Genomic DNA, 25,088 nt, shown 5'->3' with positions numbered 1-25,088 from the left:
CAGCGATGCTCCTAATGGTATATTCAGGGCTTCCGTTGTCATGGGATGCATACTAAAAACCACCCCCTTTGAAGAAAATACTACCACCACCAGCCCCCCCAAAAAAAAAAAAAATTCTGTGTAACTGTCACTCCCATAGAGGTAAATCTAATGACTCTATGAAAGATATTGAACTGAAGGACTCTGGACTGAAACACAACTTAATCACCCCAAAAGCACCACCCACTCAGCAGATTTTATCATTGGGGGGACCTCCTGCGCCCCCCATCGTTCTCCTTGATGCCTCTGGACATCTCATATTGACAGATCGCTACCAGAGAGTCATGGTAACATGCACTGGCGTGAATCTGTCAGCTGTTTCTGCTTTAAATCGCTGCACACGTGGTCTGCTCCCCCCATCCACACCATCATTTGTAAATTAAGAGCCCCCTCCTCTCTTCTCCGAGGCACCTCGTCTCTCATCGCACTGGAATCATTAACACGGCTGAGCCAAGCAGTAGTCCTTTCACTCTACTTTAAAAGACCCACATCGCAAGAGGGAGACACTGCGTTCCAATAATTCACTGGCTGAGGGAAGTTACGCAACAGCAGGGTGGGAAGTGCGCCGAAACCTATGCAGCAGGAAATGGGATGAAATAAAGCAGGGAGAAATAAAAATTAACTTAAATCCAGTGTGCTTAAACTGCTTATAGAGCACTGCACTTGATGACTGGACCTGCCTCAGAAAGAAGATTCAAAGTGTCTTCATGTGAAGTCACTTTGACCTGGATAACATTTGAATCTCAGTTCATTTATAAATATATATTAAAAGCGTTCCAAGTTCTGTAATAACCATAGCTGCTAACTATATGGACCCATGCAACTCAATGGGTTTGACGATATAATCCGCTAAAAGGAGATTTTGGGAAAGGCATCCCGGAACGGCCCTGCGATCCAGGACTCCAAGCACCATATTTACCCATCAGACATGATTCCTGTCATGAAGACAATTTAGCAGCTAAGCTACGTAAAGCTACGTAACCACCAGGCACATGTACCGGGGGGGGGTGGTGGTGGCAACGGGTGTTTTAGCACTTGCCCTGTTTACAGAGGGGGCCCTTCAGCAAAATTTACTTTCAAAATCCCCCGCACTGCAGTGTCGGGGGGGGGGGCGCGGGAGAGCTGTACCCACCTTCTGGTCCTGTCCTCTGCGCTCTGGTTCCCGGAGGTCGGTGACAGTAGAGGATAAACAACTCATTACAATTCCAGGCATATGCAGTTGACCCCCCCCCCCCCCAAAATGGTTCCCGGAACAGGACTGTAACAGCACCTGGAAATGCTGCAGTAGTGGGACAGTCGATAGGGTTGGACAGATCTGTCATTAGATAAGATAATGGTACAGGCACCAAACAGCGTGAAGGAGCAGGCAGGAATCACAGCATTATGACATCATCCGGAATTGCCTGGATTAAGCGAATGATTCTTTGGTGACACGAACGAAAGGACGTCACCTCGGCTCTTGTCCTGCGTCCTCACCGGCAGGAAACGCCCGTGTTGTCCCCTTTCCCAACCCAGCTGCTAAGGGGTGAAAAACACCCCCCACTCCCCTCTCTGTGATATTTGTTACAATAACTCTCCTCGTGCTGTCAGTCAGCATTAATTACTTTGGTCATCCCATTTTTTTCCCCCCATTCCTAACCAATAACTGTCAGAAGATTCCTTACCTTTGTCATTTATGATGAGAGTAGTAACACTGTGAAACGTATTTCATTTTTACAGCATGAAGGGATGGGGGGGGGGGGGTGGGGCATTGTGATGAATGGCTGTGCTGTTCAAACTGATTGTGGGGTGTTAATAATTTATAAGCACATGCATGCCGTACTCCTGTCATACCCAGAATGCACCGCTCAGGTTACCCAAACACAAAGCCTTGAGCCACAACAAAGAATAAGCTGTCGTTTTCCACCCCACAAACCATGCCCCCCCCCCCACAACCCCCTAATCAGAGCTAATGATAGTTTAGAGAGTTACCACCTTTTCCGCTGGGAAGACATGAAGCTTTGACTCCTCCCACTGGGACAGCCCCCTCCAGCATCATTTAAGATGGGGTGGTGTGGTGTTCAGCAGGTGAGGGTGGTGTTCAGAGTGATTTTACTGTAGCGGTGCCCAAGAACGGCCCTTAACGCCCAATTGCCCCAGAGATTGTTTCACCCTGCAGTCTCAAAAATGTCGCTCTGGATTAAATAGATATCGGTGTTAAATGTGAAGACAAACCTGAATCTCAGAGCTTCCAAGAGCTACAGACTATGGACACCAATTATCACCCAGACAGGACAGCGTGATTGAGTAGATGAGCATTACCCCCCCCAAAGAACGAACCACAGCGAATGTGAAGAAAAACGCCAATTTAATTAGTTTGGTTTTTCAAGATTTTACACGACATTTCAGAACCCATTCCACTCAACACCTTAACGCCGCAGATATCACCATTAGAGCGTGACTTAGCCATGTCTTCTGGCAAGAAATATTAAAAGCCCAAGACCAAATGTGTGCATATCCAAGGTAAATATAGAAAATTACAAATATATATCTATATTTATATAGTTCTGTCAGTAAACACAAGGTCAAATATCCAAGGGCTCCAATGTTCCTCACATACTGCTCTAAAATACAGTCACCAACACTAGAGAAATGAAACCTGTTCCTCTTTATAAAAAATAAAGACAAAAATCAAAACCAAACGCAAGACTGAGAATATCAGCAGACCAGGGTGCGATGCTGGTCTCTCTCAGATACAGACACAGTTTTCATTTCAGCTCCATTTGGTTTACGTGGAATATCAAAGCTTATTAGATTGGATACAATATAATAATCGCGGAATTGGAGTGGTTATTTTTTTTTTTAGAGGTTGCTAAAGACACACTGGAAGGAAACCGACTTTATGCTATATGCTGGTACTCGTTTATTTATTTGGTCCATTCGCCGCCGCCGGCGGAGGGGAACATTCTGGCGGCGTGCGAGAAGATCGATCTCTTAAAAAGGCACATGACGTGGAACGTTAAGGCTGGTCTGCAGGTCTTAGGAATTACAAAAAAAGAAATTCTGTTTGGACAAGTCATAGGAATCCCTCAATGAAAGAAGGCAGAATCATAAAGACAGATAGAGTGACGATCGGATCTTATCAGAGGAAGATTGACTCAAAGCGCCCCCCCCCCAGCCCGTCACTGCATTCAGACACTGCCCTAGGCTGATCCAGTAGGACAACATCTCCCCCCCCACACCCAGTAGTGCATCACTCTAAACACTGGCATTTCTCCACCACAGACCTGAACAACCCCTTCGATAGGATCTCGACCATGATAGTACAAAACTTAAAACTCTAGATATAGGACAGGACTAAGTGTTTCATAAATATTTCCTTTGCCTCTGCAGGTTCCCTGGTTCTTGTGACGGATCTCGCGGGGCGGTGCGGCCCGGAGCGAAGATCGCCACGGTGGCTCCCCGGTAACAGCCTCCGTACCAGAGAATTGCAGACGGCTGGGGAGGGCGGGGCTGGAGGTGTTAGTTTTCCTCGAGCCAGGATGGGGAGTCCCCACCGGGAAGTTTCAACTTGATGTGGAACTGTTTGAGCGTCTGCTCCAGCTGCTGCTGGTTGCCGGCATAGTAGGCAGCGATGGCGTTGTGGAAGAGGATCAGCTGGTTGTGCAGGACTTTCACCTGGGGGGTGGGAGTGAGGTGCCAAGGAACGTCAGACTGAAGTCCCCACAAATACCTACTGATTTGCTGTTCATGCCACACCAGGATCTGATTTCAGCGTGAAGGTAAGAGATCTCACAGATCTAAGATGGCTTTAGAACCATTTCATGCAAAACAGCGACTGTTCACCTGTTTACAAAGCAAGATGTTTTGCAACATAAAAAAAAAAAAGAACCGTCAAAGTGAATATGCCATCTCTGGATCACGCCGATACTCGAGCCGCGACTGGGTATATACCTGGAGGCGCGACTGGGTATATACCTGGAGGCGCGACTGGGTATATACCTGGAGGCGCGACTGGGTATATACCTGGAGGCGCGACTGGGTATATACCTGGAGGCGCGACTGGGTATATACCTGGAGGCGCGACTGGGTATATACCTGGAGGCGCGACTGGGTATATACCTGGAGGCGCGACTGGGTATATACCTGGAGGCGCGACTGGGTATACCTCCTTCTCTGGCACCATCCTGCTAAATTTGCAGAGCAAGAATCACAGTCCCCCCCCCCCATCGCTCTTACAGGGATACAGCCCCCCCCCCCCCCCCATCGCTCTTACAGGGACACAGGGCCCCCCATTGCTCAAATCACACCATGTTTTTCTTGAATGCCTACTGAATATATGTAATGTGCTATACTACTGTATTATCACATAACAGTCAAAGGGCATTGGTTTTATTTAAAAACTCTATCTGCTAACACTGTGTTATCATTCCTCAGTTTTTATTTTGGTGGATTAGAAAAATATCCATTCTTTCCCGTTATTACCAATCTAAATTAATCCACTGCCAAATAAGACTATAGGAGCTTGTTAAAACTCGAACGTGAGATTTTACTGGTGCACAGCAGATAAATAGTGGTGCACGTGCCCCAGTCAAAGGGGTCTAGCTGCAGCCATGCTCTGTGAACAGCCCGCAAGGCCAGCAGTGGCCTTCTCACCTTGTTCTCCTCCAGGAACTTCAGCTTGACGGCAACGTCCTGCCGCATCTTCTCGTACTTCTCCCTGTGGAGCTGGAACTGCTGCTGCGACTGCTCGATCCTAGGCAGTGTGTTGGCATCACGGGGGCCCATGTTCAGCTCCTCCAGGTCGGTGCGGTACGCGTCGTACTCCACCCTGTGGGGGGGGGGGCAGTTCTGCTGTCATGCGAGTGCAGCTCCTCAAAGTCCAGGGAGCACGCTACACTAATCCTCTACCTGTCAAAGCCGGCTTCTTGGGACCAGTCCAGGTCCAAATGCCAAGAGAGTATCACAGTAATGGCTTTTTGGATATTTCCCTGCTCATTCGTCTCTCTACAGCTTAATTAAAAGTCATCCTCAATAATCAATTGAACCACACAGACATTTCACAATAGAAAACCATATACCTGGTCTGGCTACTTGACCAGGGGTGAATCTCAATATGCGTACTTGACCATACTTGTGTTCTCGTTTACCCATTTTGCGGCATCTTCCACTGCTGTAGACCAGTTCCAATTCTAAGAACAGAAGCACAGAGGACAGTAAAAGGCCCCATATTTCATTCCTGCCCTGCACTAAATATCAAAGGTACGGTTTTATCATCACTGAACGAAGCCAATCCCATGATTCATTGCAGTCCAAGTTCGTCCTTGGGAAGCAAGATAGCCAGACCGGTGTTGCCAAGACCACATGTACGATCTTTGCATTCCTGGCATTGAGATTCACCCCAGGTCCTAAACGGGAGTCAAATATTGGGGACACCTATGAGTAAGAGCCAACACAGGAAGGCTGTGACAAAGGGGACGTGATTGAAGTGACCTGCCAGAAGCCGTCGGAAAGGGCGCCTGACCTGGCCGTCTCGTACTGCTTGATGTTGACCATGGTGTCTTCGATGGTCTTGTCCACCAGCGTCTTCACACTGGCGATGAAGAAGTTAATCGCTCCTAGAAGAGTGTCCCCGTTTTTGGACAAGAGTTTTTGGGTGTCGGCATTGAAGGCAAACTCCTCCTAAAAGGGGAAGCAAAATGGCATAACGTACGATCATTTACGTTTGTCAAAAGGTGAGTGTCTTAGGCATATAAAAAAAAAAAAGGTGACGTGGAGGCTTTTGGATTTTTAAATCAAGAATCTCATCTCTCTGCCAAGGAAGGTGAGTGCAAAGGATCACAAAATTCGTGCAATTTCACACCGCGGGAAATCATTGCTGTTCACCGGATGTACAAAAGAATTACAGTGAACGAACAACACATTTTCAAAATGAGATATATCACGATTGTTTTTCAGTAGGGAAATCACCATTGAATAAACTAAGCATAGATGTCCACAGAGGATGGGGTGACCCATTCCCACGTAGAGGGACAAAGGCAAGTATCCCAAGTCTTTGAGGTCAATCTTGGGCAAAGCATATTCAGACTGATCCAAACTGCCAGTCAGTAACTTCCAAGAGGGCCATCGCTGGACCACTCCACAGACAAAACTACCACTAGAAACCCCAAAGGAGATCCCACTGGTGACACCCCCAGGCAGACAAAGATATATTATTTTCATTGCATTGGGTACAAAAAGAATGCGACATAATCCCCATGCAATAAAAAGACATCAATGCAGCCCCCGGCCAATCACAGCACATCATACTTTATGCCATTTAAAGATATCTTTCAAAATACGACTTACAGCTTCAATCAAAACCCCAGTGATATGTGCTGTGTCAGCCACCATGGAGGAATGAAAACCTTAGAAGAAACACTGACTGCAGGGCAAAGGAATCTGTGCCCGTGATGCATGTTAACAATGCGATTATCGCAGGAGCACAGCTGGCAGGTATAGGCTTGCATTATACTACAAAGTCATAGCAGCCAGACCACAAAGAGGGTCATCTGATAGCAGGAGTTGTCATAGCGGAGAGAGCAGTAGAGAGAAAGAGAGAGCAGACGGAGATTGAGCAGCAGGGAGAGAAAGAACAGAGAGAGAAAGAGAGAGCTGGAGAGAAACAGAGAGAGCTGGAGAGAAAGAAAGAGAGCAGCAGAGAAAGAAAGAGAGCAGCAGAGAAAGAAAGAGAGCAGCAGAGAAAGAAAGAGAGCAGCAGAGAAAGAAAGAGAGCAGCAGAGAAAGAAAGAGCAGCAGAGAAAAAGAGAGAGCAGTAGAGGGGGAAAGAGGGAGAGAGCAGAAGAGAAAGGCATCCTCGCTGAGAGGGAGACTCTGGTCACAGCAGGCGGGGGACCTACATGCAGCTCAGGGGACTTGAGGCTGAGGTCAGCAAAGGCGTCGCCCAGCTGCCGCTGCGTCTGGATCATGAGTCCCAGCTGCAAGGACAGTGTCTGCGCCAGCTTCACCACGTGCTCATACTTGCGCTTGTTGTCACGCAGCACGTCGATCTGGGCCTCCAGCTCCAGGTCCACCGTGCGGGAGCCCCGGCCCAGTTTCTCTGACAGGATCTGCCTGGTGCACTGTGGGAAAGGGGGAGGAATTAGAACACAGCTTCCCGTCCCATCCATTCATCCATGCAGACTGAATTCTTCTTAAGCTATATGACCTGAGGGTTGGCAGAGAGCTAAGGAGCCAGAACTGAATCCAGGAGGTTGTTGGTTTCAGTATCTGTTCATAAATTTATCAGACGCCCTGTGATGGACTGGCATCCCATCCAGGGTGTCCCCAGCCGTGCGCTCCTATGCACCAGGCCTCTAGGTCCAACTCTGACCAGAAAAGGCATTCAGAAGATGGATGGACTCATCAGACATGCAACAAATAAATGATCATTAATGTAATGATCATTATCTGCATGAAGGGGGCAGAGGAACCGTGCAACACCGCTGTACCTCAGAGATTTAGAACTTGCTTGTGCATGCTTGTGGGTCACGCTGATCACGCCGCTGATGGATTACGTCCCGATTCTCTAAGTGGAACTGAAGCAGGCAGCCACTGTCAGTGATCCCACCTACTAAACCATTTTCCTGACTTTGCGTTTTTTTGGGTCAAGAGCAGCTTAACGATCGCTACCGTGAATGTGTTCCCACTGTATTGCACTTAACGATCCGGGGGGGGGTTAAGGACCGATTCATCCACGCTTTGCTGCTTTTGCGATACCTACCCCATCTCCACGGAGACACACCACTTTCATTAACGGCACTGTAGACCTGCTGAAACATTTTGCATTTTGTTTACCGTAGTTTGCGCTTCTCTGCAGAAGCTCCCTGGCCATTTCCCTAACTGTTAAAACTGTTTCCTTTTACAAGCTACCAGGAACTAACGCCGAGAGTCACGCTCGTACAGCACAGGCTGTAAGAGAAGTAGGAGGCTCGCATTATGTGCAAATTCACGGGACACCAGCACTTCGCCTGTATGAGTGTGCAGATAGGGGCACGTTTAAGCTTCAGACTGGATCAGTTTGGTACAACGGGGACAGACACGGAGACGGAGAGACAGACGCATTCGTTCGAATGGAGTGAGGAACTCCCCATCTAACACTCAGGGGTGGGGGGGATTTACAGCCACATTTGGGATCCTTCACAGGGAAGCTCTAGTCCTAAATCCCAGGCCAGACACTGCTGTTGTACCAAGGGGATGACAATACAAAATAAAACACACAGAGATGCTTAAAGTCAAAAATGACTATTAAATTACTAATACTGCACACTGTATAAATCATTCTGATAAAGATTACATATAAATGACAAGTTATCAAAAAAGAAAAAAACGATATACGAGTGGAGCTGACCAAACCTTTTTTTTTTTTTTTTTTAATATCAAGTCTGAATCTTTTCTTGCTCTGATTAGCTAATGGGCGATATGAGCGGGGGAGGGGGGGCCTATTTGAGGATGTGACGAGGATGGCCAGTGTGTGACGCCTCCCCCCCCCCCCCCCGGGGATGGCTCGGGGAAGGAAGTCACCTACTTTGTAGGTGTTGATGCTCCACTTCCTGACCAAATCCAGCTTCTCCATGGCGGGGTTCCTCAGGTCATCCGTCAGCACCACAGGGCCGCTGGTGGGCTGCGGCCTCAGCACGCCTGCGGCGACAACGCATGCGGTTCAGCTGCGCGTCCTTAAAAGGGCCGGCGCAGAGACCCAAGCTCCGCGCCGGCCCTTTAAGAAGCGGGGGGGGACACCGTCGCTCCGGCAGCGAAACGGCGTCTCGCTTAAGCCGCCAGCGGGGAAGTGAAATCGATGGCTGGTTATTACTGTGGCTCGAAGGGGAGCAGATTGTTTGCTAAAGGAACCACTGGGGAAGGAGGAGGAGGAGGAGGAGGAGGAGGAGGAGGAGGAGGAGGAGGAACACGCACACGCACACAGACCGGACACATACACACAGACACCCAACAAACCTGCACAAACATACAATTTAAAGACAATAAGAGTTAAAAAGAACATTTTCAGGTGTTTCAGGCAGTAATTAAGCATCAGAAGCACCATAACCCCAAAGCCCCAGAGAGAAATGGAGAGAGACGGCTGTTGGTCAGACATCTATGGAGACATGCTGTGCTCTACAGCGCCACCTCAGGACAACAAGAGAAACACCCACAGGCAACAAGCAGACCTAAGAGGCAATGGCTTATCAGTTGGGAAGGTTAATTCCAATGGCACGTCCTCCGGGGCGACCCAATAACAGGTTACTGGGGGGGTGGGGGTCACAAACGGCAGGGGGCGAAATGAAGAAAGATTGATCTGGAAGTGATTTGCAGAGCAAAGGAGCTGCAGGCGAGGCATCAGATCTGAGAGTCACTTGTTAGTACGGCCAAGACTCAGTGGAGCGGCCGTTTGTGAGAGAGCCGCGGGGCCGGTACCTGGCTCGGCCTGGCTGTCGCTGGAACAGCGAGCCAGCCTGCTGGCCGCGGCCGTGCTGGGGTACACCACCGGGCTGGACGGTTGGCTCACCGACCCTGGAAACAGTCCAGGTGGGGGTTAGTGAGACTCCGCCCACCTACACCCAAATGACAGCACCTCTCTGGGGAGCCGGGACAGTGACAGCAGGGAATGCAGGGGAGGGGGGCGGAGTCTCCTACGGGGAGGCGGAGTCTCCTACAGGGAGGCGGAGTCTCCCCGCACAGGAGGCAAGCTGCTAGAGCATATCGAGCCCAACGAGCTTCAATGCCTGGGGGGGGTTGGCTCTATCTGAAACCGAAACCAAGCTAGATAATAGGGGCAGTAAAATGATCAGTCAGTAAAACACACCTGCACCTCTACGCTGGCAGGAGCTACTGGGAAACGCTCCAAAGCTAAGCCCTGTAGAAATCTCCTGGCCTGACACACTCAGAACTAGGCCACCGGGCAGCAAGGTCCCCGTTACCGCGTGAACACTGGCGGCCAATCACAGGCTCCGATTCCCATGCACGCCGCACTCTAATTCTGCTGTCAGTCAACGGGTGCTGTGATGATGTCACAGTGAGTGCAGAGAAACACGATTGTTCAACACATTAATGCATCAGCAATATATACCGTTCCTTCTTTTTAAATTTAAATAAGTAGTTTTGGCTTTGAGGAAATAGTACATATCTATTTTCTGCTTGAGTGAATGCAGTAGATTCACACCCGGAATCTAGTCCAGCATGAGAGTAATGGCTAAAAATGGGATCTAGAAAGTCTACAGTGCATTGAACAAATGAAAGCAGAGAGGCATTATGGGATAGCAGTGAAGAGCACCCCCCCCCTCCATTCCTACCCGACCCCCACTGTTGTCAGATTGCTGGGTCTGTGATGTATCTGAGCCCTGATGAAAGGAGAGGCAGGAAAGGTCGAGGGGAGGTCTGCGCGAGAGGGATGGACCCGGGTACGAGGCGGGGGAGGGTCTGCATTCACAGGCAGGGCTCTGGTGACCGACGCTGATGATTCAGTCAAGCGAATTTCTGACATCGGCGCGGCTCTCCAGACAGGAAGCGATGGCGACTGCATACCTTTGTACGGGCCTGCCTCGATGATGCCCTCCTCTACGGAGGGGCTGTAGCTGATGGGTGCGAGCCGCGTTTCGGGCATGTTCAAGGTTCTGGGCATCCCGTGGGACGGGTCCTGCAGGATGAAAACAGGCAGATAAGAGGGTTAGGGAGATACCAACAGGCAGGGGGGGCACTTCTCACGAGCCGGTGCCTTAGCCTGCCCCAAGGAGACCCAAACAGGGGATTCGGAAACCCCCCCCCTTGTCAAGCAGATGCGCATTGATCCCCTTCCAAACAAACATTATTGCAGACCCTTTTCAATCACAATCACAATCTCCCCCCGTGAACCTGCCGCGAGATGGACGAGTCCCTAGGGCACGCAGAGGTCTGCAAAACAGACCAGGAAACAGTGGAGCTAAATCGCAGGAAACAGACTCCTGGCGACAGGTCATCGCTCAATACACGTACCAGACTCTGTCACGTCACTCCAGTCCCCAGAGAGCCAGCAGCAGCACCAAACACTGGATTTCACATCTGTCTGTACTATTTACACATTCATTTGCTGGATGGTTCTATCCAAAGTGACTTCTGTTTTTTGATAAAATGGGGTCCGTTGGTGTAAAGGCCTCGCTCATGGGTCCAACGGTGAAATCACTCAACTGACCCCAGGGATTCGAACCTGCAACCTATCACAAATATGGCACCCGAAGCCACTCTAAACCGCAAACCTTACTCCCTTCCGCTATCCACAGACATATGTGAAAAAGGGAGATCCATTACACGGCACGAGAGGCGTCTCCTGTTACCACGCCACCGCGCCGCAGGATGCCGTAACCGTGGAAACTCCTGTAGAGACCTCCCCTCTTTCCATCTCCACCTGGGCCTTGCAGAAAACCCAGAAATCACCTCGACCCAAGGGGCTGCTCCCACAGAGGACCCTATCACGTGGAAACCAAAGATGAGGGTTACCGTTCTTCTTACTTATTAATCAAGCGCAATAACACCTCCCGGCTCCTGCTCACGCCGGAAAATCCCAAAACAGGGACAACGTAACCCTCCTCGCATCTATTCCCAGGATGCTAATTAACGCAGTAATTGGACCGACGAACGGTAAGACCGCTAAAGCCGCCGTCTCCTGTCTCTCCTTGGCGGTACACATAATTGTGTTTTTTTTTCCTGTTAATTATTCCATTTCTTCGGTAATGATCAGGGTGGGAAAAATATTATGACGGGTGTTTTGCTCATTGAGCCTATTGCCGGGGGGGGATGCTCAAGAAGGCTCTGCCCCCCAGGGACCCATGTGACTCATGTGACCCAGGCATCGTGAAACAAACACCCAGCGATACAACGCACAGAATTTACGTATCAACAGTGGGGATGCTTCTAAGCAACGCTTAGCGACAAACGTACGCCTCGTTGCCCACGTCACGGAATCCGGCTGACGGCATCGAGCGACATACAGAGATTCCAATGAGCTCAGCACTACACCTTTGATACGGCAATGACCTCACAGCCATATTTGATTCTTATTGGCCGGATCCAACATGCTTCAGCAACCCAAAAGACATGGGGAACTATGGAGAGGCCCCATGCGGCACATCTCCCTCTCTTCCTGAACCAAATACCATGTGATCTGTAGCATCGCAGCCAATCAGAAATTAGTTAAGGCAATTTCCTTCCAGGCCCCTGCCAACTGGCTCACAGAATCGGGACAGTGAAGTCAGCTCTCTCAGCTCTGCCTGCTGAGGGGGGGGGGGGGTGGTGGTGGTGGCTGAAAAAAGCCCTTCTTGGAAGCCAGGTTACTCATAGCTAGATTTTAATTGCACCGAATTATACAGGCCTGGTAGAGCCTGTAATCACCCCCATTATCAAACCATCCCAGGGGAGGGAATTAAGAGAGCGGTGGAGACACTGAACACATCACAGCAGTGTTGGTCTGGTGCTCAGGTCTCAAACAGAATGGACAAGATGCCCATGATTCATACCGGCATGCATGTGCTCCTCTTATCTCTGTTTGCTCCATACAGCATCTCTGCAGTTCATAATAATAATAATAATAAAAATGATAAGAACAATAATAAAGACACTTTATTGATCCTCTTTTCGCCAACCCCATCTCGCTCTCCATGACACACACAGAGGAGAGCAAACCTGGCAGTGAAGGGCTTTGCTCAACTGCCCGCAGACATGCGACTATTCTGCTGAAGCGGGGCTCGAACCAGAGACCTTCCGATCACAGGCACGGTGGCTTAGCCCCTCTCAGCCACACGCTGCCCCCTACAGTTAGGCCTCCAAATAGCCCTGAAAGTACGCAACTTATTTTTAGTTATAAAATCATGTGCCATTTATTTAACAATAATAAATCAAACAAAGAGCCGATTAGATGACCTTCCTGTGACATCATCACTTACGGTATTGGATTACATTCAGAATCTAGGCCCTATTGTCCAACTGGTCAGCCTTCCAAACCAGTGAAAACTAACTGGCATGACAAGAGGAAAATGGACCTTGGAACCAGATAACGCTACAGTACCACTCTAACACAAACGCCAGTTTGGCCGGAATACCGGTGGGATAGAGGTGGATCTCGAGGAGATCGGAGGGAAGCAGCACTAGATGGCCTCCTGGAGCAGATGGGACTATGGGACTAGCTGGCCCAGGACAAAAGAATTTCACCCTTAATCACTGTAGTAAAGCTGTTACTAGAATGCACCCCCCGCCCCCCCCCCCTCGGAGAAGGAAGGACCAGGCTGCTGCAGGGCTTACCCTCTGGAAGACGTCATCATGTCCGTCCTCAGCGTCTCCATTGCTGGTCACTGGGATCTCAGCCGCTGTGCTTCTGGGAGGCTCTTCAGCCATGACACGTCTCTCCTTTATAAGACATGGGGGGGGGGGGGGGGGGGGGGAGTTAGTCTTATTTTTCAAACCTGCCCCCTACGTCCTCACCTGAGCAATCCTCAGGATTCTCTCCTTCTCCGATCACGCCTACGTGGCGCCGTGTTTGGGGCGGACATGTTATGCATGTATACGCTGCAACCAAAGGTCCAGGATAACTCTGGGCTCCTCTGCAACAGAAACGAGGCATTTCCAAACCATACGATCTACATACTGCTCACAGAAGACCTCACGGCTTATATTACAGGATACAGGCAGCTTGCAGTATTCTTCAGTACTTTTACATTGTCCCGTCACCAAACCCTGACAAACGGACCCTGCTAATTACACCTATCTGTGGGCATATACCACCACCTAGTGGCCAGTTATTTATTGTCATAACTGCTATTATTTGCTGCCACCTATTGCATTGCAGTTGCCATAAAAACGTTATCTAAAAAAAATCCCTCTCAGCTCCCAGTGGAAATAAATCGTCCCATTTGCTGACACTTATTCATTACCCAGAATTCCCCTCTAGCCAATAGACGCAGGTTCCTGCTCGGCCTAAAAGAGCCAGCTGGACGCTCCGGTTGGCCGAAACTAAATGTGCAGCAATGGTAAGATGAATCTGAATTGAAATCACCCAAGGACCTGGTCTGGGTGAAGTAGATGTTCCCACAGCAACTCTTCCAAACAAACGGCCCGTCTTAACAGGTCAGCCACAGGCGTCCCCCCTCCCATCCCCCTTACCACAAGCGAGATCCAGAAGGGTAATACCACCCTGGCCCCATAGCCAAGAAAGGGGCAGCTACCTGAGCTCACAGCAGACCTTGGAGCTACCAGGACTCTGATGTAGATCCCCACAGCTCTAGCTGAGGTTCTGACTTGGAGAAGGCGGCAGATCGCAGACCAGCACGATAACTCACTGAACAAACCCCCCCCCCCCACGTGTCAGAGGGTTCAATTATGTGACGAATCACTGGCTAAGAACAACCAAAGACATTTCTGACGGAGGACTGCGAAGGGCCCGACGTCAACTTGGAGTACAAATTGCAAAGCAGGCCTGAAAACTAAATCAGCCCCCGAAAGAGGAGTTGTGAAAGGCAATAAGCCTCGAGTTTGCCATTCCGGGCTGAGAAGCTCTTGGGAATTAAAGGCCCAGTCTGTTTATAACTGTAAAGCTCCTGAAAGGTAACAGCCTGTCCTTGTAATCGAACTGGTAAGAAATCAACAATGTGACCCCTACAGGAAAAAAATTGTATGCTCTCCCCAACAGCAATAGCCTCTATCAAGTGTTTAATAATGTAAATCGTAATGGGAGACAAGAAAAGCTCACCGGCGTGGGGGGCAGGGTAGATGGAACGAGCTTGGAAAGACGGCACGGTATTAAGGACGAATGCTAATAGCATTAAGGAGAGGGAGTGGCTAGTGTTTAGGACGAAATTTAAACGCAAGTTAGAGACGCAGCCAAGGGCCAGCTGGCTTCAAAGGAGTACACATGCGCTCACTTATATACTCGCAATCTGAATAACTTGCTCTTGAACTATTTTTCCTGAACTTAACATCAGGTTCATTATTGCTTAAAAGGATCAGATCTGTAAAAAAAAATATATACAGCACATGTTCCTCTACTAGCCTGATGCCTCTATGTTCCCTGAATGTTCTTATGCTGCACCTGAACAGTCTTATTAGGTTCTTACTTTGTTACTAGTTATTATGCAGCTCCTGCTCCAATACTGCTTACACTCATACCTGAAACTTCATTGTAATCTCAGCCAGTGTCTAGGAACTTAGAATTTTTAATTCCAGTTTAAACATAGAACTTCATATAAATAAAGTGGTACGGTCTTTCGAAGAAACCGAACAGATCATTCGTGCTTTAATTACGCCTTATTTCGCTACACTGCAGTTGGCGCAGAATGCTGCAGCTACATGACTTACGAGATCAAAGGCTCGTGACTAAATTACGCCAATTTTGGCATCACCTCACTGGCTTCCAATTCAATTTAGAAATTATTTTAAAAATTGATTAACTTTTAAGGCCTTGCACGATCAAGATCCCTGTATCGGAATCGCTTCCCCCCCATCAAACAGCCAGTCCTTTCAGATCATCAGACCGAGGTTTACTTGTCGTTCCAAATTCCTGACATAAAACCAAAGGTGATCATGCATATGCTGTGATGGCTCCCGGACTTTGGAACAGCTTACCTCAAAGTATTAGATCAGCTTACTCGCTAACTATTTTTAAGTCTCGTTTAAAGACAAACTTAGGCTATAAAGCGTAGTAGTTTCTGAATTTAGTCTTTAACGTTTTATAGATTCGTTTAATTTGTTCTTATATTTTATAGTTTATCTTTTCATTTTATTTGACTGTTCACTTGGAATGTGGTCTCTTATTTTGTTCCTCTAACGTTATTCTTCTGTTAGTCCTGCCTGTTATATTATAAAGCACTTCGTGCCGCCTGGCATTAAAAAGCACTGTATAAATTAAAATATATTTTATTATTTGCCTCACTTACACATCGCTTTGCGCAAAAGTGTCTTCTAATTATGTTGAATGTAAATGTAAGCGTATCTTTGGACCTCGTCAATCGGGACTTCCCTGTTCAGCCTCAGTGGGAACGCAGGGAAAACTCCAGTGATAACTGGCATGGAACTTCAAGAGCCCCTGCAGGACGGGCTGCGAGTGAAGGGCCACCTGAGAGGTGGCATCATCGCCAGCTGGCCTGTGCTGAAGATCTGATGAGCAGGACAAAAGTTCTCCAGGGCTGCGAAAGCAGAACCGCAGGAGCTGGCGAGGAAAGAGATCAAGGTTCCCACTGGCATCACAGGGATGAGCTTCGCACAGTATCTGACCGAACACTCAGGCATGGTTAATTACACCGTGTTTACGATCACTTCCTCGTTCAAGGCACGGAAGAGTGGCCGTCATCGCAGAACCCAACCGCTGCAGGAGACCCGGCAGGCCCTGGTCTACATACACAACAGATCCTCTTACCGCCGTCCCCCTGGTTACCGATTCTCCTCTCGCTGGGCCGCGGCGACCGGCAAATGCGTTTCACCCAGACGACAGCCAGCCGTTGGCTTTAAAAAGGTTACAATGCAAATAAAGAGCAAAGGGGGGAGGTTGTGTGACTTCATTCAGAAGCAACAATAAGGATGACGAGATACGCCCAACGACCGGCACTCAACGGCAAAGCCACATCTAATCCAACACAGCCAGGGGCCCTCAAAGGCCACACAAAGGAATTTCACACACTCCCTTATGCCCAGAGTAAACTGACAGTTTACAGTTTTCTGCCCCTTTCCCCATAAAGTTTATTTTTCTGAATGGAGTTCTTTTTACTGAAGAGAGAACAGTATGAGTTATGGGTGAAGCCCAGCTCCACTGGAAATGCACAACAGAGCTGCCATATGAAATGAATACACACCCAAACATACACAAACATACACAAACACATCCAAACATACACAAACATACACGACAAAAAAAAAACAAAACAAAAACATGGCCATCGTCACCAGATAAAACCCTGCCACCCAAAATGAATTTCCAAAGAAGGAGAGCTACAGGCAAACTCCGGATCAAGCTCGGATACTCGGGGCTTCCCAGGCATTATGAGCAGCACTGAGTCATTGATGTACGGAGGCCCAGAAAGACCAAAAAAGGCAAAAGATGAAAGCAGCTGATCTGGAGATCCCACACCACAGATATGATTTTTTTGATGCATAAGTATCCAAGAACAAGAAGCTGAAAGACAGAATGAATGAAAAAGGGCGTAACAAAAGGAAAGATGGATTTTTGCTTGGAATCACACTGCGCTGTAGTTCATACTGTTTCTCTTCCAGAAAGGTTCAGATCAGATTACTGCCTGTAGGAAGACGCATCTTCTTTTGAAGCTGCCAAACAGCATGAACCAGCGCTCAGTGCAAAAGTGAGGGACGGCCAGATTTTCGAGGAAAGTGTTCGAGGACAAGCACGTCACCTGAGCGTCAGAGTCAGGGTCTTCGTTAGCGCTCCGAGAATCGCAATCGTCGACTCGAACGTCACCGGCATCCTTCTGAACACCGTCACAGCACCTCTGAACATTACCACCATCCTCAACATAGCGGCCATCGCCGCCATCCCCGCCTTGAGGGTCTTCTGTTTGGCAGACCCCAGATTCTGCCCCAACACTAACTTCAGACATCCCTGGAAACAGACAGACATTGAGGGCTATGAATATGTCCTTCATAATTGCCTGGAATGAGTTGTACTGGGGGGGGGGGGGCAAATTTGAGGTGAATACAAGAAAGAAAGGAAGAACCCCAGTGCACTTTTGGCAGACAAATCCTTAAAAACAACATACACAGAGGATAAGAAAGATAGAACTTCATTTCCCGGCTGAACCAATGGGTTTATACACAAAAACAAGCCTGAACAGAGCCAGTTAAAAACAAACTGTGACATAAATAGTGTGTTATTTGCATGTGGGTAAAAGTGACTGAGAAACTGAGTGAATGTCCAGCCTGCACATCTGCATGTCCATTAAACCCGGGGTTACAGAGTGCCAGAAAAACACACACACACACACACACTACAGAACATTCATGACACAGAGGTAACAGAGAACCCTGTGCTGCAACAAGGGCATTAGTGTGAATGACACTAAACAACAGTCTTAATACTGTTGATCTGCAGCGTGTTGGAAACGTAACACAAGTTGCGGCAAAGACAGACAGATATTTTAATTTGTAACAGGAAAGCAACTCATACCCTCCCCTCCACCCCCAACGCCGCAAGCTTCACAGTATTCGGGAGATCAACAGAAGGGCTTCTCTCCATCTTTGGATCTGAAGATGATTCTGTTCCGGCACGTTTGGTGGTTAAAAAAAAAATACATAAAAAATGTCTACCACGCCCTCTGATGAAAAGCAATCAGTCTGTTGCAATTCTCCGACAAACGCTGCGACTGTACTGGGCTCTACTGCAGGACCTCGAGTTTTCTGGAAGCCAAAGCGCCTATATTGCTCCCCCTCCAGGGGTCCAGATGACGGCCCAACCCAGAGACATGTGGTGCTGCAAACATAATGCAGAAGATGGGGCAAAGAACTATACATTCTTAGAAAGCACTTAAATAATGGCAGCTTCTATACACTTTTTGACGAAGGATCTGTTCCTCTTTGAGCGCTTTAAAATTTCCTCTCTGAGCAAGACCGCAGAATTAAGGGAACTTGGGTGACATGAATTCCGCCGACCAAGTCAAACATCGTTAAATTTGTATTTACGTCAGAAGAGGGAACAAGAGGGCAGAGGGAATAGGCAGGGATATAAGAAAGGGTGCAATGTAGGGGCCCTTTGCATTAAAAAAGTAAATAACAGCTTCTCTTATTTACCATCGAGTGTACAGATCATTTACGTTAAAATACATCATTCATCGATGTTCTACCAAAGTGCTTTGGTTTAAATAAAAAAATAGTGTTATTTTCAGAGTTGCCAACTCTCACATATCTGACGTGTCACTCAGGCCGTCAGAGTCTCACTCAAGAAATCTTACGGCAAATCTATATCATTCCATTACAAACCTAAAATTAGCTACATTTAAAGCATTAGGGTAATTTGCAAACCTACAAGCTATTTATAAGGTAAGAAAGCTGTTACATACATGTAAATGGGTGTGCAGACCTACCTCGAACTGAAAATCTCACCCCGGCATGCTGACCACAGTTGGCAACCCTGAATTATGCTATATAACTTCTGCTAATCAGCTTATTGGTTAATAATTTCCAAGGTGTTTTACTGCAAAACATTATTAGGATATATCCAAGAGCTCCAAAACGCAAACATGTGCACTGTATAGTTGTAAACTCATAAATGGGTGCATATATAAAAGGTATATAGCAATATTTTAGGTGTGTTTAAGTGTCAGCCTCGGGGGGAACTTAATAACTCGAGGCACACGCCTCAAGGTGACTGAGGTGGAGATTCCGAGGCAGATCAGAACTTGTCCACTGCAGATTCTTTAGAGGCATCATTCTATTGCGTGTCCTCGTCTGTCCTCGTCTCCAGAAACGTGTGGGGGAGCTTGTACAGACACATTATCCACTGCCGACAAAAATATATATATATACTTTATCGTATTAAAAAACTAAAGCTATAGAGTAAAGGCAGCCCAGGCACTGTCAGTTTCTGCGCAAAAGTGAAATTACCCGGCCACTTTAGTACCAGACCCCACCCTGCACTTTTTGGCGGAAAAATCCTTAAAAACGACGTACACGGAAATCGACCGGAGTTTTTACTACACGAAGGCACACACGGGGGGCGCCGCTCGTCCCCTTTAAGGGCGGAGCAGGAAGCCGCCCAGCAGCTGACAGCGACACGTACACGGTAGTGGGAGCTCGGTGATCGAGCCCAAAACGGGGGCCCGACGGAGGGGACGACCGGCGGTTCTACGCTCCTGCTCCACATCCAGCCGGGCCACCGGCTCAGTGGGTTGCTCTAGACCCGGCTGCCCAAACCCCAGGCGCCCATGACACTTGTTGTCCGTTTCCGCTGAGCCCCGCATTTCCGATCTTAACGTTATTACGCACATTTGACTTCCCCCAAACTTTATAAAAGGTGGGCGCGCCCCGACCCTTGGGGTTCCGTGTACGTGTACGTGTAGAACAATGACAAATGTACGCGTAGCCACAGCTGACGGTTAAACCAACCACCTACAGAAATATGCAGAGAAACTTACCGTACCTGCTAAATTCGGGGAGGTGATCAAATTCACCGTGAGCTACAGCGGATCAGTTAACCCCGGGGCCCTAATCCCGCTCCCCCACAACCGGGGAGCCTCTCCGGGCTCCAAGGCAACAGATCCCCCCGGTCCCATTACCTGCAAACGTCAATGGGCGCACTGACTCTTCCCGGTGCCGCTGATTCTCCCCTCTTCGGCGTCGACGCTCCGTCTGTCTGCTGTCCGTATCCCGTGTTAAGTTAAACTCCGCACCGACGCGGCGCCCATCTGAGTTTCCTACATACAGCTCGGCGAGAGTCGCTCAGACCCGGAAGGGGACGGTTTCCAAGCGCGAGCACGATCGGACATCAACATCCGGCAGTCTATTATGCCCCAATTTCTGCGCAATTGCACCGGTTTAGTCACGCCGTGGTTCCTATTTGCATTTTCGCCGCTATGCTAACACGACCGCCTTTGCTCCCGCTTTGGTTTCAGAAGCAAACTTGCCGGTAAACTTGTTGAAAGTTTTTAAGCCTGTACTGAGCGGCCAGCGGGCGGTAGATGGCGCTGTTGTCTATGGATGAACACTCGGGGATTGATTGATCTTATTCGTTCTTATGTGTTAAAGAAATCACTAAATGTGTGACAGCTAATATTTGCTTTAAATGCAGTCACGTATCATTGTTCAGGCGGTCTTTTGGCGCTGCAAAGTTGTTTGAAATTGATCGCGCCATTTAATCAGATATATGGGGATTCATACGTTACCAGAGCCGAGGAAAATGTGGAGTATATGCAAAAAGTCTTGGGTTTTTGAAAAAGGAACAAAAGAAAAGGCTTCTTGTGTCGAGAACATTTACGTAATTCTGAACGCCCGGTGTGGGCAGAAGAACAAACTGTGTACCGCCTGCCAAGTATGATTGGGAAAAGCTCTGTGTTTGCCGTTTAGACGCTTAGAGGCAACCGATTAACATGACGTCGTTCTCATACGTGACCGAGCCAGCACGATGCGTGTTTGTAGTTCAGTCTGTATTCTACGTCTGTGCATTTAGAGGGAGGTTGTATTTTCACGTGTACTGTTGCTGAATTGAAGGGGATGATAATGGTGATGAGAAAGAGAAGCTGATATTGGTCCAATTTTAAATAAAATGTCCACATAGATATCCCTCGAGACCCATTGCTTAGTGACTGCGTGGTGTTTATTGGTATTGATGGGATTGCTATGTTTGTAAGTAATATTTGGCCAGCTTAAGGATTTTAGTACCTTTTTAATAAAGAATGCCATAATCCAGTCATTTTTTTCTTGCACATTCCTGTCCTGTTGGTCTGGGGTACGGAAAAAAGCCACCTTCAGTATTGAAGAAGGCCTTTGCATAGTTATATTTGGACTAAAAATTGTCATACCACAAACAGCCATCCATCACCAATGACTTACAGCAGTGCTTCTCAAACCAGTCCACGGGGAATCCAAAACAGTCCACATTTCTCATCCCTCCCAGCTCCCAACAAAGTTGTACCAGGTGTTCGGTGTCCTTCATTGGCCGGAAACTGGGTGGGAACAAAACTGTGAACTGTCTGGCAGACCCTGGAAACTGGGTTGAGAAATGCTGGCTTACTGGATCTAGTACAGGATCATTTGGGGGGGGTTGAGACACCAATTCAGCATAGAAAGACTGGGGGTGAAATTCATACCTCTACTCCTAGAATTCACTTATATTGCAGTGGTTGTCTGTCCTCCTGCTGAAGTTACAGTGGAACATTAACAACAATGTAATGTTATAACTTGGCAACGCTTTTCTTTGCAAATTCAATTCTCCACCACTAGGTGGAGCTGAGAAAAAGTTATTTTTTTAAAGAAAAAAAAGACTCAAAAATATTTCTCTTCATAAGCACGCTCTGCTTATGTTTTATCTTTTGCTGCAATTTTATGTGTATTTCACCAGATATTGTACATATAGTGCGGTTTGCACATTTTTAATCCACAATGCAGCGCTGCCAACTTCGGTCAGCAGTCTGACGTGAGATTTTCAATTCGAGACAAGCCTGCACAGTTGTTTACATGTATGTAAGTGGAAATAGTCTGTAGGGTTTGCAAACTTTCCCAACGTTTTTATGTAGCTAAAGTTAGATTTACAATGAAACAATATCGATTTGCCGTTAGATTTCTTGCGTGAGTGCCACGCCAATTGCGTGAGATCCGACAACCCTGCATAATTTCTCAACGCCCGTGGTAGCGCCAAGTTAACAGACAGGACAGTCCTTCAACATCAATTCATATTCGGAATCCCTTGTACTAATTGTCGAGTACTTTGCTATCTGATTGCAGAACAGATACAGAAACGGAAGATATTCATGAGTAGCATTCTGGCCGCAGCTTCCAGATGTGCGATAGTGGTTTAAAATTAGCTGTAAATTCTGTTGTTTCGATGTTTCCTAACCTATGATCGGTCGGTGGATGCGGCTCGAATCTGCAAACAGTATCCTCTAATTGTACTCTCTACATTCAGTATCCTCTCATTGTACTCTGCATACAGTATCCTCTCATTGTACTCTCTGCATACAGTATCCTCTAATTGTACTCTACATTCAGTATCCTCTCATTGTACTCTGCATACAGTATCCTCTCATTGTACTCTCTGCATACAGTATCCTCTAATTGTACTCTACATTCAGTATCCTCTAATTGTACTCTACATTCAGTATCCTCTCATTGTACTCTGCATACAGTATCCTCTCATTGTACTCTCTGCATACAGTATCCTCTAATTATACTCTACATTCAGTATCCTCTCATTGTACTCTCTGCATACAGTATCCTCTCATTATACTCTCTGCATACAGTATCCTCTAATTGTACTCTCTACATTCATTATCCTCTCATTGTACTCTCTGCATACAGTATCCTCTAATTGTACTCTCTACATTCAGTATCCTCTCATTGTACTCTCTGCATACAGTATCCTCTCATTGTACTCTCTGCATACAGTATCCTCTAATTGTACTCTACATTCAGTATCCTCTAATTGTACTCTACATTCAGTATCCTCTCATTGTACTCTGCATACAGTATCCTCTCATTATACTCTCTGCATACAGTATCCTCTAATTGTACTCTCTACATTCATTATCCTCTCATTGTACTCTCTGCATACAGTATCCTCTAATTGTACTCTCTACATTCAGTATCCTCTCATTGTACTCTCTGCATACAGTATCCTCTAATTGTACTCTACATTCAGTATCCTCTCATTGTACTCTGCATACAGTATCCTCTCATTGTACTCTCTGCATACAGTATCCTCTAATTGTACTCTACATTCAGTATCCTCTAATTGTACTCTACATTCAGTATCCTCTCATTGTACTCTGCATACAGTATCCTCTCATTGTACTCTCTGCATACAGTATCCTCTAATTATACTCTACATTCAGTATCCTCTCATTGTACTCTCTGCATACAGTATCCTCTCATTGTACTCTCTGCATACAGTATCCTCTAATTGTACTCTCTACATTCATTATCCTCTCATTGTACTCTCTGCATACAGTATCCTCTAATTGTACTCTCTACATTCAGTATCCTCTCATTATACTCTCTGCATACAGTATCCTCTCATTGTACTCTCTGCATACAGTATCCTCTCATTGTACTCTCTGCATACAGTATCCTCTCATTGTACTCTCTGCATACAGTATCCTCTCATTGTACTCTCTACATAAAGTATACTCTCACTGTGCTCTCTACATATAGTATACTCTCACTGTGCTCTCTACATGCAATATACTCTCATTGGAAATCCTGGTATCTTCATAAAACCCAATCACATGTGGTTTAGGTGTACCTTTTCGTGTGTGTGCCATGTGATGTGCTGGTCCCTTTCTTTACTGGTCTTCTTGGATAAGATTTTGGACTATAGCAGTCTGGATGCTAATTTAGAAATAATGTCTGAGCAACAGTTCTCTGTGCTAACAGTGAAATTTGCCAATAATGTACCAGAAATTAAACCAAAGAGTGGCAAATGACTTATCATTTCACAAAGGGGAGGGAGTCTGCAGCTAACCAATCCTCACGTTTTAATGTACTTCAGTGCTTTTTATGAACTGGGAGTAAAGTTGTATTTGTGTATGAGCTGATAAAGATAGTAAAGTATGTAACTCAGATGAGCTTCTACCTAGTTGTGATGTTGCGATGGTTGAAAAATGCAGAAGATGTACACCATTGGTGCCTCACTTCATCTAACACAGAAAAAAAGGATCTCGTGTGCCTTTCTGGAAACGTCAGATGAATGCAATTGTCACCTATAAATGAAATCTATTGACCATGAGTCAATCTGCAACTGTGTGTCTTAATAAATGAGTTTAAGAGCTTGCGCTGTGCCAAGAAATAACCCACACGCTGCATTCAGAGTTTAATATAGTTCACATCTGATAAAATTGTAGAATTTGCCACAGTCAGCAATAAATTCTCAGTATGTGAGCTCTCATATTTTATTTTATTAAGTATTTCCTGGAGGTGAATCAGCTTATGTTCTATGCTCCGGTGCCAAAAGCATACAAAAATAGAACCCACAGAAATAAACTGGTCTCGAAAGTGTCCTGTCTTGGCTTAAATAATCCCCTCCCACTTAATCACAATGCCTCATGGTGTCATGACAGCTTAACTGAAGTCGGCGATTCAATAGTTTCCTTTGTTATTCTTTGTTATTCTGAATTAAATAAGGTGACACATGCCTCGCTGTGTCCGTGATTCACTGGCGTGTACCAGCCTGATTCGTCTCACGGGCAGCTCCCAGATCACATAGCAGCCTATCTGTGCCTCAGCGTGTAAGTGAATAATTTCAGTGCTTTTACCATGACGGATCTGTCCATGGTGGAAGACAAGTGCATAGCTTTGGCTTGAGCATTGGGGGGGGTGTTGAGGTCTCCACCCATTTAAGGGGATCCAGGGGGTGGTATTGG

General features: G+C 47.1%; 1 protein-coding gene across 5 annotated transcripts; it reads right to left on the bottom strand.

The window, feature by feature from the left end:
- Nucleotides 1-2,369: 2,369 nt before the first annotated feature.
- Nucleotides 2,370-20,653, bottom strand: arfip1 (ADP-ribosylation factor interacting protein 1 (arfaptin 1)). Of its 5 annotated transcripts, none has more exons than XM_048999756.1 (10): nt 20,292-20,642; nt 17,418-17,623; nt 13,324-13,428; nt 10,579-10,690; nt 9,472-9,567; nt 8,585-8,697; nt 6,918-7,139; nt 5,543-5,700; nt 4,675-4,849; nt 2,370-3,696 (listed from the first exon to the last, which is right to left on the bottom strand). In XM_048999756.1, the coding sequence occupies exons 2-10, from the start codon at nt 17,619-17,621 to the stop codon at nt 3,541-3,543; spliced, it is 1,341 nt and encodes a 446-aa protein (XP_048855713.1). In that variant the 5' UTR covers nt 17,622-17,623; nt 20,292-20,642; the 3' UTR covers nt 2,370-3,540. The 5 variants fall into 5 exon arrangements, with proteins under 5 accessions (XP_048855713.1, XP_048855714.1, XP_048855715.1 ...); XM_048999757.1 differs by lacking the exon at nt 20,292-20,642 and adding an exon at nt 19,101-19,520; XM_048999758.1 differs by lacking the exon at nt 9,472-9,567 and having other exon boundaries at nt 20,292-20,641.
- Between the last annotated feature and the right edge of the window lie 4,435 nt (nt 20,654-25,088).

This window comes from Brienomyrus brachyistius, unplaced genomic scaffold (genome assembly GCF_023856365.1).
Source record: "Brienomyrus brachyistius isolate T26 unplaced genomic scaffold, BBRACH_0.4 scaffold47, whole genome shotgun sequence".
Taxonomy (NCBI): domain Eukaryota; kingdom Metazoa; phylum Chordata; class Actinopteri; order Osteoglossiformes; family Mormyridae; genus Brienomyrus; species Brienomyrus brachyistius.
The sequence above is the reverse complement of the archived record's forward strand: the minus strand, read 5'-3'. Positions and strand labels throughout refer to the sequence as shown.

Coding starts and splice junctions, on each gene's coding strand:
- arfip1 (XM_048999756.1), bottom strand. CDS start 17,621: ATGTCTGAAGTTAGTGTTGGGGCAGAATCTGGGGTCTGCCAAACAGAA. Junction 8,698..9,471: donor CGACAGCCAGGCCGAGCCAG/GTACCGGCCCCG, acceptor TTGTCGCCGCAG/GCGTGCTGAGGCCGCAGCCC. Junction 5,701..6,917: donor TCAAGTCCCCTGAGCTGCAT/GTAGGTCCCCCG, acceptor TTCCCCTTTTAG/GAGGAGTTTGCCTTCAATGC.